General features: G+C 44.7%; 2 protein-coding genes across 2 annotated transcripts in view; both read left to right on the top strand.

Moving 5' to 3' along the window:
• LOC310700888 (uncharacterized protein) overlaps nucleotides 1-742 on the top strand; it is a 33,414-nt gene extending 32,672 nt beyond the window's left edge. Inside the window, exon 13 of the mRNA XM_083490843.1 lies at nucleotides 255-742. Coding sequence (XP_083346969.1) covers nucleotides 255-408 — 154 coding nt within the window. The 3' untranslated portion in view covers nucleotides 409-742. The remainder of the gene's footprint in view (nucleotides 1-254) is intronic.
• Nucleotides 255-12,721, top strand: LOC310699137 (hepatic lectin-like). The gene is made up of 7 exons (XM_083486770.1): nucleotides 255-3,092; nucleotides 4,297-4,712; nucleotides 6,695-6,802; nucleotides 7,932-7,991; nucleotides 8,696-8,847; nucleotides 10,932-11,044; nucleotides 12,383-12,721. The coding sequence occupies exons 2-7, from the start codon at nucleotides 4,622-4,624 to the stop codon at nucleotides 12,516-12,518; spliced, it is 660 nt and encodes a 219-aa protein (XP_083342896.1). The 5' UTR covers nucleotides 255-3,092; nucleotides 4,297-4,621; the 3' UTR covers nucleotides 12,519-12,721.
• Nucleotides 12,722-16,248: the final 3,527 nt, after the last annotated feature.

The raw sequence follows: 16,248 nt of genomic DNA, 5'->3' as shown, positions 1-16,248 counted from the left end.
TCCTGTTCAAACACAGGGGCACAATGCAAGAACACCACTACCCCAATATATTTATGACTAATAGCCAGAGGACTTGGATCACTTCTGTTGCATGATTAGACCTCTCAGGCACTATGACCCCCGTCCAAATCTCTCTTCCTGCACCCCACCCAAACTGCTTTTTGGCCATGAAAAAGACATCAAGAGGGAAGTCTATCAAATTCTGTATATCTTGGATTTTTGATATTTTTCAAAGTATTTAACATTCAATGCAGGTACTGGAAGCCAGGGGAACCGAATAACAGTGGGAACGAAGACTGTGCGCATCTCTGGGGTTCTGGGGAATGGAACGACGTCTACTGCAGCTACCTGTGCTACTACATCTGTGAGAAGCCCATGCCGAGCGGGAAGCAGGGCAGGGAGACCTAAGCACGGAACCTCGCCCAGGCAGGCCTCTGAGGCTCAATGGCCAGGCGCTGTGGGATTTCCCCACACAGAAATGTCACTTCCCTAATATAATCAAAGAGGTGCTCTAAAGATAACTTGAGTTTAAAAACCATTTGACTGCTTTTTGGTTAACTCCTGGCTGACGCTGAAGATCCCTGCTGACTACTGTATTCAAGATTTCTTCTCTTTAATTATTTTGGCACCTCAGCAGCAGCTATGCCAAATGGATTTGATAGGCTTTCAGTTTGTATACCTTGAAGCTTGAAATAAACTGAAATTTGAACACTGAAATAAAACCCCAAGTGGGTGATGCTTGGTGAGATGCTTTCACACCACGTGATGTTGGTCCCTCACTCTGCCTGAGTTCTGGAACACTGAGGGCCACTGTGGGAAGGTATTTGTTTAGCAGCCTTTAAATGTGTGTGATCACCAGTAGACCAGTCCAGTGGGGAAAAAACAACAATAGCAGCCCGAAGCACCACCATGTGTGTCACAAAGGGCCCTGTCAGCAGTGTGTGGTGACAGGTGGCACCCAGCAAAACATCACTACACATCCTTTTTTCTTTTTCTTTTTTTAAAAAGATCCACAGTTAGCTAATATTTGATTTTATAGGGGATTTTCTTACCCTACTGCATTATCCACTGATCAAAAACCTGAATTAAATATGGGAGGGGAGAATGCAGGCTGCCACTTGGATGAGTATAACATTGTGTGGGCAATGTGAAAAACAAGTATACCTGGAATACACCAGATCCACTTTAAACTGTCTGTGTACAAAATCCTGGCAACACTGGATCCTTTGCTTGGGACTCTGCACAGATTTACCTTTATGAGAAGACACTGAGAGGGCTGATTTAGATCAAGATCTCAGTGGGGGAAGGGAGAGGATCCCTCTCACACAAACACCCCCCATTCTGTCCTTCAGTGGTGTCTTTGGGAGGGTTTTAGACAGGGGACATTCACTGCACTACCTGAAGATGCTGGGGATTGAACAGGCAAATCCTCTCTCACTGACCAGCAGCCCATCATCCCATTAGAGCAGCTTTAAGAAGGACAATCCTGATTGCCCTACCACCTGCTTTTTACAAGGACAACAGGATTTGAATCTCCTTTTCCTTCCCATTATGCCAAGGCAGTGTGTGATGAGAACAGGACCCCAGAGGAGTCCATTGTGTGTCCTGGAACTTGCTCTCTCTGTTCCAAAGCTCCACATGGTAACCCATGAAGCCGATGTCTCTTCCTCATTTCAAATACCACAGACACAGTTTCTGGAGCCAAGCCGTTCAAGTACCAAGGTACCACTGTTCTAGACTTAGAAAGTCATGATCAGTGCTTTTTTTTCTTAAAAAAAAAAGTTTAGGAGTACTCTCACTTTCCTACTCATATTGAAATCCTGCCCCTCAATGAGGCCAAACTTAGATTCACAAAATGTTTAGGGGTATGCGTACTCCTGCATCCCCCCAGAAAAAAAAGCACTGGTCATGACAATATTTTTGGTTGGCACGCATATTTATGGTATGAAAAGGTGAAAGTTCATAAAGGATTTACAAATCATATAATTAGGAAAAAATTCTATAGAGTATGGGATAAATACAAGAATTTATTAGAGGTAAAAACACCACTTTGGCTCTCACCATTGGAAGCTATAGCAGTAAAGAAATAGAACATGATAGAAGGGTGGACAACTTATAGAAATTTATTAAAACGAGGGAGGAGAGTATAAATTAAAATAATTTAAGGAATTATCAGGGAAATTAACAACATGGATACAATATCATTTGAATGAAGTATTTAAGAAAGATAGGATATGAGGATTTGGGGAATACATATCACAACTGGAGAGAGACCTGTTGGAATGGAATGTAAAAGTGCTGTCTAAAGGTATAAAATATTATTGGAATGGGAGACAAAGGATGAGCAGGTAAAATCCTAATGATACATTGAGTGGTCTTTCTTTTAAAGCAGGATTTTTATCCAAAGATTCAAAGGTCCTGATCTGAGACTAGCTGACTGCCGTGAGATTTAACTTGCTACCCAGAGAATGAACCCCAAACCTCAGTACTAGAGCCAATTCCTGAGCCCTAACAATCCTAAAGAGGCAACAGACATCTCTGCACATCCAGTGAGGGAATGAGGGTCATTTCACCCCCTGGCTCTGTGCCCACTTCATTCCACCTGAGTCACTGTGCTTTCTGAAAGAGCAATACACCTCAAGTCATTCAAACTTCCATCATTAGCAGGCAGGCAATACAGTTTTTTGGGGGGGGGATTTATAGTGGTTTCAATGTTCAGTTAATCAAAGCTTTGTGATTTTGATAAACTGGGGCAGGGCCTTAAAAGGCAAAGAGAACAAGCCATTTTATAAGGAAAGGATGAGTAAGACGTTCTTGGGTGTTTGCACTTTTGGAGTCAGCACTTTCCAAATAAATTTTCATGCTGCAGTTATGGGGAAGTGAACATGTGATTCCAATGCAGGCATCGTAAGGGAAGAGTGGAGAAGATGCATGGTTGGGGGCACAGGTTGAAACTTTGGGGAGGGGGCTGCAGGGCTCAACACCCCCTCCCCTGCCCAGGCAGCAGCCATTGTTACAACAGCAGCTGTAGTACACGAGTGCCCCATCTCTTTGAGATACTCGCACGTGCATGCACACACTCATGTGTCTAAGTCATAGAATAGAATCCTAGAATCATAGAGTTGGAAGAGACCACAAGGGCCATCGAGTCCAACCCCCTGCCAAGCAGGAAACACCATCAGAGCACTCCTGACATATGGTTGTCAAGCCTCTGCTTAAAGACCTCCAAAGTAGGAGACTCCACCACACTCCTTGGCAGCAAATTCCACTGTCGAACAGCTCTTACTGTCAGGAAGTTCTTCCTAATGTTTAGGTGGAATCTTCTTTCTTGTAGTTTGGATCCATTGCTCCGTGTCCGCTTCTCTGGAGCAGCAGAAAACAACCTTTCTCCCTCCTCTATGTGACATCCTTTTATATATTTGAACATGGCTATCATATCACCCCTTAACCTCCTCTTCTCCAGGCTAAACATGCCCAGCTCCCTTAGCTGTTCCTCATAAGGCATCGTTTCCAGGCCTTTGACCATTTTGGTTGCCCTCCTCTGGACACGTTCCAGTTTGTCAGTGTCCTTCTTGAATTGTGGTGCCCAGAACTGGACACAGTACTCCAGGTGAGGTCTGACCAGAGCAGAATACAGTGGCACTATTACTTCCCTTGATCTAGATGCTATACTCCTATTGATGAGGCCCAGAATTGCATTGGCTTTTTTAGCTGCCGCGTCACACTGTTGGCTCATGTCAAGTTTGTGGTCAACCAAGACTCCTAGATCCTTTTCACATGTACTGCTCTCAAGCCAGGTGTCACCCATCTTGTATTTGTGCCTCTCATTTTTTTTGCCCAAGTGCAATACTTTACATTTCTCCCTGTTAAAATTCATCTTGTTTGTTTTTGCCCAGTTCTCTAATCTGTCAAGGTCGTTTTGAAGTGTGATCCTGTCCTCTGGGGTGTTAGCCCCCCCTCCCAGTTTGGTGTCATCTGCAAATTTGATCAGGATGCCCTTGAGTCCATCATCCAAGTCGTTGATAAAGATGTTGAATAAGACCGGGCCCAAGACAGAACCCTGTGGCACCCCACTAGTCACTCTTCTCCAGGATGAAGAGGAACCATTGATGAGCACCCTTTTGGTTTGGTAAGTCAGCCAGTTACAAATCCACTGAGTGGTAGCATAGTCAAGACCGCATATTACCAGCTTCTTTACAAGAATATCATGGGGCACCTTGTCAAATGCCTTGCTGAAATCAAGGTAGGCTACATCCACTGCGTTCCCTTCATCTACCAGGCTTGTAATTCTGTAAGTCACCATAGAAAACATTAACAAAGTGTGGGGCTTAAACAATTATTTTATTTATGGCTACAGCTTTTGGTGGGATGGTGATGATGAGTGGTCAGAGGGAGAAGAGGGAGCAGACTGGGAGGAGGAGGGGTCAGAAACTGATGTTCCTTCTTAAGAAAATTTATCCCCTGAAACGAGGACTGCGCGTGTCTGAATTTCCCCTGATCTTCCTAAGAAATAGGGGGAGGAGAGGGAAGGAAATAGATCTTTATATTTCTTGATAAAGTTCCTCAATTTGCCACTCATATTATAACCCAGCAAGAGGAGAAATTTGAAAACAAGAGCAAGATGGTTCTACTTGGTGTTTATGAGCAAGAGGAATATGGAGACCGTGTATACCTGGCAGAGACGGAAGAAGCCAAGGCACCCAGAACAGCAGGTAAATATTTGGGGTGTGCCCTGGCCTCAAGATTTAGATCCAGATTTGGCAATTCAGAAGCACTTTCTCTCATCTGGAAGCACTTTGTGGTAACAGAGTTCAGATCTGAATTCACCTTTAGGGGGACTCAAAGATGGATCTAAGTGGTCCACTTGCTTTGGACAGAAGCTTACCAAACTGGCAGGCCTAGTCCCCCTGCTAAAGTACAGGCATATATATCCAGGGGCTCAGAAATGTGCATAACTTAAATTTCTGGGCAGAAGTTGATAAAATTTGCGGACATTGTCCTCCTTTCCGAGGGAGAGATGCCTGCCAAATAGCTGCAGTGGTTCTCCCGTAAGGGAAGACTGTATCATTAGGGGGGATCACTTAATCCCATAGTGTTTTATGGGCAAATGGTTAGAAAATAGATGATATTACTGAGCAAATGGTTGGAAAATAGTAGATATCACAGAGGAATCAGAATTCCTCAGGGTGAAAAACCTGCCAAATTTCAGATAAATATGTCCATTGGCTTTTATGATGGGAGTCTACAGCTGATTTGGGATAGGGGAGAAGTAAAGGGGTTTTCTTTCCTTCCAATGGCTTTAGAGTGGGCACCACTTCAATAAGCAGCCACAGTGAAACTGCACACTGAGCAGCAAAGTGTTCACCTGGCTTCAGGTACCTGGTACAGCTAGTGCCAGGTAGAGGAGATGCTAGGGCAGGAGACTGGCAGTGGCAGGTATTTTAAGATACAGCTGGAAGGAAAATTTACATGCTCATGACTTTTGTCAAACTTTCTTTGACCAACCCGGTCTCTAACAACAGTTTACTACTTTGCACTTCACTTGACCTGAAGATAGGAGGTCTAATTCATTTATATTCTCACTTTCCTGGGAGTAAGCTCTATTGAACACAATGGGACTTATTCCAAGAAAACAAATGGTGGATTGCACTGCTATGTTCTGGGACCTGTACCAGCAGACCCAGCTCCTGGGTCCCTGCTGCTGTGTTTAGTCACAGGTAGGGATGAGGAACTCAATTTTGTTCATGTTTAAAGGCAAATTTGCCTAATTCATTTCCACCTCATTCAGATTCTCACATTTAAGTACTGCATGAAAACTCTTTAAAATAACCAACTTGGACTTGTAGAATAGCCTCCAACTGACTACTGGGTCAGGACCCAAGGCGGCTAGAAAAGCCAGCTGGGACTGGAGACAACATATATGAGAATCAAAGCACAGCCACCCTACAAAATTTAAACGCCCCTGAATTTTGTGGCGCAGTTCTCCAACCAGTATTTACAAAAATGCATCTATCTGAGGAGAGTGTGCATAAAAATGAATATATTTGTGAAAACAACATACAAGATACATTATTGAGGGAAATTGTTGTAAAATACATACATTAGTGAAAACTGCATTTAAAAATATATTTAATAGGATAAATTCACAATATTATGCTCATGAATCTTCATGCGGGGTTTTTACATATAAATGTGAAATGCTGCAGAAATGTGGGGGTGTGACTTTAAGTTTGGAACGAGAAAGTGGGCGACTGAAATTGAGCTGTTCTTCCATTGCTGGTTGGGATGTCAGTGCTCCCAAAGCAACGCTGCTGCTTCCCAGGTGCCAAAGCTTTAAAGTTGTTTCCACACTCTGTTTCATAATTTCCTTTAGAAATGTCTGATTCATTTACATTTCTTAAATGATAGCTAAGAGTCTGGGGCCCTTGCTGGCCGGGGGCCCGGAACACATGTACCTCCCTCCTGCCAACAGCCCTCAAACACATCAATCCAGAACTGCTCTGCTTAATTCACCGTCCACCATAAACTGGGGGGGGGGGGGGGAGAACCAACCTTTAAAGCAACAAAAACCAACATGGTCCATCCCTTACACTTCTCGTAATTTTAGACACCCAGAGTGACCCCACTGGATGTTACTTGATAGCCAACTTCATACAATTTTGCTTGAAATTCATTGCTATCTTTCTTCTTGAAGACAGATTCTTCCTCCGGTGGAAATGGAGCTCCTCTTTCCTGGTTTATGGGCTCCTGGCGCTCGCTTACCTGCTGATCATCATCTTGCTGGGGCTTCTGCTCTCTAATGGTAATTAAGGGACTCCAAAGTCTGAAACGCTTCAGTAGCATTATGACAAAATGTGGGAGCGATCCCACCCCCCAATTCAGACTGTCACATTTAAGCCCAGTTTGAAAACAGTTTAAAATAACCAGATTGGACTTGTAGCCACCGACTGACTACTGAGTCAGAGCCCAAGGCTGGTCTGTGGACAACCTGTTCATTTCTCCCTGACCTTGATTCAGGCTGTTGGGCTACCCGCCCAGCCCAGCCCTGTTTCCTTCAGGGTCTCCCTTCTTGCTTTTGGCCTTCTTGGAGCAGTGCTGTGGGGAGGCCTGCTGTAGGGATGAGGACTTCATTGAGACGGCAATGCCATAACTAGCCACAGATGTGGTTGAAGGCCCCTCTTGCTGCCTAGAAGCAAGGCCTCTGATGGCAGACAAGGATGCAGAATTCAACTGAAGAAGAAACGTGCATATCTGCAGATGTGCTTTGTGAAGGGCAGCCTTTGAAGGGCCACACAGTCTGTATCCCTGATCAAGAATCTAATAAGTGCTGGAAATCCCACAGAGAATATTTTAAGTGCTGCATGATGTTCATGTCCTTATATATGGACAGTTCTGGGGACTAGCAGGAAGTCTCTTGGTGACATCATGGGCTGGGAAGCCGTTCAGTACGGCGTACGGCTGCAAAGTTGCAGAACTATATTTCGCAGTATAGTCGGGCGAAGGAGAGTTAGGTTTTCACTTGATGAAGTGACTGCACTGTTATATCAGGCCCACCACTGTTTTTTTAAAAAGGTTTTACTCAAAATGGCTCTTCTAGTTGATCACACATGATGACTTTCGTATTTTTCCTGATGAGCTGGGGAAAGGAGGGAATGAAACTTGGTAAACTTGGAACATGGAAAGTGGCCAGTGTGTCTAAATCTGAGCATGTACAGAGTGTTTTCCCCTCAAATTACTTTGCCATTTGAGTTCCCAGTGGGATTCTCAGCAGGGTTCATGTTCTAACAAATGTGGCTTCCAGCTTGCCAGAGTCTGGCTTATTCTGGGTTAGTTCAAATGGAATGAGAGAAGAGGTCTCTCCACCATATCTCTTTTTGCCTCATATGAACTGGTAACATTGTATGTGTTTGTATTTCTTCTTACAATTTCAGAATCAAAGTTTTCCTCAGAAGCGAAAAAGTTACATAAACAGCTTGAAATGAGCAAGGAGCGTAAGTGTCTTGCCAAAACCACCTGGGGCTTGCGGCTGCAATAGCCTGGGGGAGGTGGCTCTCGCCTGGCATTATGCCAGAGGGCCTGTTTCCACTGCAGGAGGGGCATAATTTATCACCCACAATCATTCCTCCAATGCCTGGCTTTAGAAGGCAGGTCTTCCCCATCAAAGCGGCATCTTCCAGGGAAGCCTGAACTCTAAGCACCTCCTGGGCCCGGAACTCTGTGAGTCCCTTGAGCTGGAGGAGCTTAGAAACAGGTGTAACTCATGAGCTTGTGCCATTGATGTGCTGCAAACCCTCAGGATTACAGGGATGAAAGGGGCTTGGCGTCTGCTGCTGCTGCCTCGATGAGCATCGCTGCCCCCTAGAGGAGCAAATTCCACCTTAACTGTCTACTCTGTGGAGAAGTATTTTCTTTTGTCTCTCCTGAATGTTCCAGCCTTCAGCTTCACGAGATGCCCCCATCCAGTGCTGTGCTGAGAGAGGGAGAAAAGGCTTTCTTTATCCACTAAAAAGCCCCACATTGTAACTGTTCTTCACAATTTAGAAAGCATGCCTATATTAAAACAGAAAGATGGCACGTCTCTCCTCCTGGTGGGGAAGGCTGTGGAAGGATGGCCGGAGTGTGCCCGCTCCACCTGCAGTCCATTGGGTGAAGCCACGGTCAGGGCTTTCATTCTGTGCCTTTTCTCTCTTGCCAGTGTTCCCATGTGGTTCCAGAAGCAGGGAATGGGAATACTTTGACGGTCGGTGTTACTACTTCTCCCTCCGGAAGGCTACTTGGCACACGGCTAAGTCACTTTGTGCAGAGCGCAATTCCAGCCTGGTGGTTATTCATGATGAGGCCAAGCAGGTAAAGGTGCTGGAGTATTGGCTGGGGTGGGTGGTGGGGATTTGTTGCCTTTTCAGTGAATTTTTGGAAAGCTATAATGCATTTTGTTATGCTATTTTTACTAATAGGTGCATTTATGTGCAAATATTACCCTAATAGATGCTTTTTTGTACTTGGTCGGAGAACTGCATTGCAAAATTCAGAGAAATTAAAATGTTGAATGATGGCTTTGCTCAGGTTCACATATTGTTTTGGAAGGTGCAAATTAGGTAAGATCACCTTTAAATGCAAGCTGAACAGGCAGAGAAAACAGTACAAAACACTTCCTGCATGTGATGTTTCAGCTGCTGGTGATTGTCAGCGATTTCAGTTTCACCCTGAGTGAAAGACCAGCCAGACAGTGATGGTGGCCACTTATGAATCACCTACAAAAATGGGAGGAAGACCTTTCATTTCCTACAGACAGCCACCCAATCTTAAACAACTCCTAACCCACAATAATACTACAACCAGACCTAACACGGACACTGGCACCAGAGCCTGCAATAAACCCAGATGCCAACTTTGCTGCCACATACACCCAGACAACACCATTACTGGCCCCAACAACATCACACATACCATCTCGGGACTGTTTAATTGCTCATCATCTAACATTGTGTATGCCATCAAATGCCAACAGTGTCCTTCAGCTCTCTATATTGGACAAACAGGCCAAACCTTACGCCAAAGAATAAACGGACACAAATCTGACATCAAGAATCACAAGACAGAGAAACCAGTAGGAGAACACTTCAATCTCCCAGGACATTCTATACAAGATCTCAAAGTAGCTGTTTTACTACAAAGGAATTTCAGAAATAGACTGGAAAGAGAAGCTGCTGAATTACAACTCATTACCAAACTTAAAACCATGGAGAGACCTGGCCTGAACAAAGACATTGGATTCTTATCTCATTATACATGACAAAGCCATTTCTCACCTTCTCACCTCTTGCTTTTTCCTGTAAGACCTATTGCAGTCGTTAAGAGTCGTCAACAGGCTCATCTCAGCTATCTGCCAATCACCCATTCCCACCACCCTTCTGAGTAATACCCCTCCCCACCTTCTCACTATATAGAAGGATCTGGCAACTTCTGTTTCAGTGTATCTGAAGAAGTGTGCATGCACACGAAAGCTCATACCAAGAACTAACTTAGTTGGTCTTTAAGGTGCTACTGGAAGGAATTTTTTTGTTTTGACTACAAAAATGAAACAAAGTATCAAAAAAGAGGAGAGTTACATAAAATTTACATATTAATATGTAGCTATATAGATAAACACAAATATAGATATAATGGCTTCAGTTTAAATAGGAATGCAATACCCTCTCTCCTGTGTGTGCCTGCTCAGTCCTCTATCACAGTGCTGCTAAATGTGGGTGGGCAGCTTGAAGATCTCTGCTCTCCCTTCTGCATCTTTAACCTGGACTTCAACTAGCCAGCTCTTAAAATAGAGAACTCTTTCAAACAGAGGACTGATATCTGTAAAGTAGGCCATGTGGACACTCTGTAGCTATTTAGTGGCAAGTGTGGCTCTGGAAATCCAGGTTTGCTGATCAAGATGCTTCCTGACTAGAGAAGGCAAGCCCAGAGCAGGGACTCATGCAGAGACACAGGGAGCATCTTCCTCAGAGGCAGGGAGCTTTTCTGTTTTTCTTCATTGGGATTGATTTGACGAGATGTGGCCCCACCCCCAGTGAAAGCAGATTGGTTGGAAGTACATCTTAGTACTGAATCATGCACTCCGCAATCCTATACCCTCATCATTGGGGGTAAGCCCCACTCTGAACTCAGTAGGACTGACTTCTGAGTAGACATGTCTAGGACTGCAGTGGAATGCTGAGGTACAGATGGGTGCTGAGGTACAGAGGGATCCTTATTTTTTGCCTGGATTTACTGATCCCAGCTCACAGGAACCATTCTTGATTTTACATAACCTGCTGCTGTACTGAGCCTACAATTTGTGAATGAAATTACTCTTCTAATTTGTGTTGATGATTGTGAATATGGAACCAGAGCAGCCTCTCCAGCTTGATACCATCTTCTCCTTTTTGGTCTTGCAGAATTTCCTAGAGTCTCGAACCAAGAATGAGCGTTTTTGGATTGGACTCACTGATATCAATGAAGAAGGGCAATGGAGGTGGATTGATGGCACCAGTTACTTAAACAACTACAAGTAAGACAGAAGACCATGAACTGTGTCCTGTGACCCAGCAAGCACTTGGCAAGGCTCCTGCTTTGGCCATCCTGGGAAGACAACAGAGACGGGAGCTTTGCTGAGCCCCTGGTCTACAATATTTTCTTTATCCCAGGGGTAGCTAAACAGTCCTTGGCCTGGTGACCCCCCTTGACTGCTTGACCCCCCTTCTGCTGCACCCCACTCTCTCTCACACCACCCACAAATTGCCTTGAGAGTTGGCAGACCTTTCTGAGAGGCTCACCCTTCCTGATTTATACCACCATCATAGCAGACTCCTCCAAGCAACCTCAGTCCAGATTTTTACTCTGGATCAGGATCTCCCCATCCCCATAACTTCTCTCATGTATTTGTTCATGTGTAGGAACCCAAATTCATAGAACTGGACAGACTCAGGGAATTGTAAATGGGGAATCATAGAATTGTAGAGTTGGAAGGGACCCCAAGGGCCATCTAGTCCAACCCCAGCTGATGGGAGCTGGCGGCCAATCACATCTGGAATGCACCACGTTGGTTAGCCTGCTCCAGCTTGACAGAATAGGAGCAGCTGCCACCAGCCATGGGTGGGAAGAGAAACAACAATGGCTGAGGTGGGAGCAGGGAACCAGCAGCCTGTAGACAGTTTCAGGTGTGGGGCACATAAGGGGCAAACCTTGGCTGAAGGGGGCTTTGAAAGCACTAAGCACTGGCCATGCCTGCAAAGTCCCTTGGGCAACACTTCCTAAGCATGCAGATCATCAGGTGTTTGGGGCGCTCTGGACAAAGTGCTTAGCAAGCCCAGGGTTCAGTGTTTCCCAAGCACAGGACCTGCAAAGCCCTTTGCATAGCACTTTCGGAAGCACTGCAAAAAGGGGCTTTGCAAGTTCCTTTGGAAAGGGGGGGAAAGCTCCATTTCTAAAAGGAGCATTTTTGTTATTTCCAAAGGAAGAGGTTTGTATTCCAGGTGCTGCTGGCAGTGGTCTCAATACAAGCTGCTTTCTCTGCGGGGGGGGGGGGGGGTGCTGCTGCTTTGGAGCATTGTTTCCTGCGCAGAGGCTCCTTCTAACCAACCACCAGCTGCTTGTCAGTTAAAGGGAGCCTCTTTGATTGGTTGTGCCTGGGTGGGATGCCTTGAATTGCATGGAAGAAGGGAGCGAGATAAGCAACACAAATCAGCTAGTGACTGTGTCCAAAGCCGTCCAAGTGAAGAATGGAAAATAGAGAAGGAATCGCTTGGCAGTTCTAGTGTTGGGGGCAGAGGGGGAGCAGAGGATGGTGTGGCTAGAGAAGAACTCTTGCCAGGTTCTTCAGGGTATCTTAACTGCCTTCCTCTTTTAGGAAATGGAGACAAGGCGAGCCCAACGACCATGAAACCAAGGAAGACTGTGCCCAGATCCATGAGGCTGGGGAATGGAATGATGTGCCCTGTAACTTTCAAAGCTTCTATGCATGTGAGAAACCTTTGCCTTCCTGAGGAAGAACCATGAAAAAAGGCACCAACTAGCAGGAACAGGGCTGCAAGAGCAGGCCATTTCTCCACTTCAAACTATCTGCTTTAGAGTGACAAAGACTCTGCACAACTTGAATGTAGCTAGAATTTTTATATAAAGATCTTTATGTTTCTAAGCAATTTAATAAGAACCATATTATACTCTAAGTAAAGTTTTGTAATCAGAATCATGTCTGGAGGCTGGAGTCAATGTCAATTCCTCTTTCCAGGTTGTTTCTGTATGCCATGAGACGTAGTCCCAGTTGCCACACCTGGGGAGGGAAGGAGAGAAAGAATAAGGCCAGTAGTGGTTTAAATGGCTATGGCTGTATATGCACCATACATTTAAAGGCAGTTCTGGGAGCTGTAGTTTTTAAGAGTGCTAGGAATTATAGCTTTGTGAGGGGAAGACTGCAGCTCCCAGGATTCTTGGGGCATGCTTTAAATGTATGGTGTGTATAGGGGTAGAATAGGATTGTGTGGGTGTTTATGAATGGGGTGTAACTGTATATAGATGAGCCTGAATGGAAAGTTGATGAATTTGGGGCATGGATGGTATGTGAAAGTGGGGTGTGAGTGTGTTATCTCCCTCACCCCTGGAGTGCCAAATTTTGCAAGTCACTGGGACCACCCACCTGACAAACACCTGAAATCGTAGGGAAATCATAGGGACATCAGCTCATGCTGCACTTTGATGCCCCAGGTGTTGGGACTTCAATGCAGTGAGAGGCTGTTTGAAAGGCCCTTTGCAAGCAGCACTACTCTTCTAGAGAAGTGGGCGCACAACTAAGACAAAATCAAACCCATCCTCTTGTCCATCAGAGTGACATCAGCTGGTTGGAAGGTGGGGGTCTGGGGTGTTTTTTTTAAGCCTCAAATGCCAGATTTGCCTCCCTGGCGCAATACCACTGACTCTGCACCTCACTGCTATTTTTTTAAGCCACATTCACATGACATTAGCCACAATGCATGTTGATCCTGTGGTTTCTTGACAAAGACTGCTGTTCAGTTAGTCTCTTTTTTCAAACCAGCTTGAGTCTGATCAGAAAACTGGATGCAGAGTGGGCAGTAATGTGAAGAGACCCTAACAGCCATCTGAACACACATGGGCAGATAACAGCTTGGTGAATAGGAGTTGGGGGTGTAGGGGGGGACACACACCAAAAGGTTATCTGCATCAGGTGAGGGCATCTCCCTCCCACTCTCTGATGTGCAAATACAGCAGGGGCATGGTAATTTGGACGGAATAAACTACCATATTCTTGGGCATAAAGGAGGGAGTCCCCTCATCATGGGGTTCAGGGACATCTAGGATAGAATCCAGCATAGCACTTTTGCTTGCCCAGTGGAGCAATTTCCCTGTGCCACATGCTGTTCTGGGAGCCCAGAAAAGGATATATCAAGAACTCTGGCCAAAAGTTTCAATATAAGGAATAATTCCTACTCAAGAGTTGAAATGAAAAACGTGTGTATTCTGCTAAGAATAACAGTTTGAAGCTAGTAGTAAATTTAAACACAACGTGTAAGTACGATAGTTTTAAAGTAATGGTAAGTTCTTGATATATCCTTTTCAGTTCTGGGAGCCCAGCCACCCGGCATCTTTGGAGGAGGGGAAGCCCCGTTGTGCTAGCAAAATAGAGTAGTTGAATATGGCCCATAAACTTTACTTTGGTTTTTAGGAACATAGGATATTTCCTTCCTTTTTTTGGTATTTTGACATAGTAAGCAATTCCAGCAGCATCTTATGCAATATACTATACTTATTTTTCCCCAAAAAATGATGAGTAGTTTTTCTTCATAAAAGGGTTTCATAATCATTTCTGCAAAACTGCTTTACCCAAAGATTCAAAGCTCCTAATTTGAGACCAGTTGACAGCCATGAGTCGAAACTTGCTTCCCAGAGAATGAACCCCAAAACATGGGCATAGCCAGGATTTATGTTGGGGGGCAGAACCTCATTTAGTTGAGTATTGATTTACTTGATTTAATGGGGGCAGCTGACCCCCTCCCTTGACTACACCCATGTCCCAAAACCTCAGCCAACAGACATCTCAACACAGTCCCATAGGTGAATTAGGGTCACTTCACACACGCCATTGAACTTCTGCAGTTTAGGGATTTTGAACAGCACTTTTGTAGACCTTGCTTTGCAAGCCTCCACACCTGCATGCTATGCGGGCAGCGTAAGCAGTTGTTACATCACTGCCATCTGTACATGAAAAGGACAAGTCTTGGGGTGTGCTACTTAAGACATCTCCAATCTTTGCTAGAGTCTAGCCCTGCGGGTCCTGGCTTGGTCAGAAAATGAGAGACTTCAGCCAAGCAATGAAGGAGCAAATCGTTTATTTGTTGCAACAAAGGTTTTGATGTGTAAAGTGAACAAGGAAGAAGAAGCCCAGAAGAAAGGTTACACGAGTTTTTAAAAGTTCTCACAGTTTCCCACAATACATTTCTTACAGTGTCATCAAAACATCATGGATATGTCACAGAAGAAGAGTGGTGTCGGCAGAAATCTGAGATCCAGACATGCCCTTGTCAATCACACATTGTCTCAACATCTGTCTCACACAGGCAAAAGAAAGTTTTTACATGTCCCTTTGTCATTAAAACATGGCTGGCAGAGTTTATTTGTTCAGGCTAGGTTGCATTCCACTCTGGTTATGATTTTCCCTCTGGGGTTTTGTTCAGGAAGCCAGGATCCGTGGGCTATATTGTACTCAGTCTAGTAATTTCAATAGGTGTACTCCGAGTGTGATGAACATTGGATGCAGCCTTCTGTGCATGTGCAGAGGCTTCCTTCCCTCCTACCATGCAGGCAACTCTATGACTACATCTCTCTTTTCTTTTGACACACTTTCACTGCAATGCTTACATGGGACTCTTTAAATTCACTTCTCCAGAATAGCAGCAGAGAACACCTCACAGCTTGATGCACTGTATGAGGAATGCAAAATTTTGGGTTTCTGAAAGATCTGATCCCTGTTATACCAGATAATTCCCCTGGAGTCAGAGTGCTTTCTTAAAGGGCAATGCCCCAAATGGAGGCCCCTCAATTCAGTCGAGCTCCCCCAGGAGCTGCCCAATGATACTACGGTTCTTGGTGGGAAAAGTTTATAGTGGCTGCAACGTTAAGCTGATCAAAGCTTTGGGATTTTGATAAACTGGGAGGAATAATTTAAAAATAAGGACAGAATGAGTAGTTCTATAAGGAATGCTAAGGAATGCTTTCTTGAACTCAGAACTGTTGCTTGTTTTAGATTGAGCAACTTTTGGAGTCAGCGTTTTCCAAATAATTTTTCAGGGAAGTGAACACAAGAGTCCCATGAAGGTGTTGCAACAGAAGAGTGGAGAAGACACATAGTTGGAGGCATGTATAAACTTTGGGGTGCTGCTGCTGCAGGGGTCAAGCCCCCTCCCCGGTAACAGCCATTGCCAAGCATATGGACAGCTCACACAATGGGCTCAGTTACAGCGATGTCTCTGCATGAGTCTCTGCTCTGGACTTATCTCCTGCCACTCCTAAGGCAGATTCTACAGGGCAGGTAATTCACACAGAATGGGCTCCTCTCGGGGTGAGGAATTCTCACACATATTTTAACAGTAAACACTTTGGCTTGAAGTGATCCTTTAATTTTAATTCAGAATAACAAGATTATGTATCCGGCATGAGGAGTCTAGGAATTAATTATAGCATTTGAGTAATTAATGCTAAGAG

This window comes from Podarcis liolepis (assembly GCF_965112155.1).
Source record: "Podarcis liolepis genome assembly, chromosome: 2".
Taxonomy (NCBI): domain Eukaryota; kingdom Metazoa; phylum Chordata; class Lepidosauria; order Squamata; family Lacertidae; genus Podarcis; species Podarcis liolepis.
Note: the sequence above shows the minus strand (reverse complement) of the source record. Positions and strands in the feature narration are given on the sequence as shown.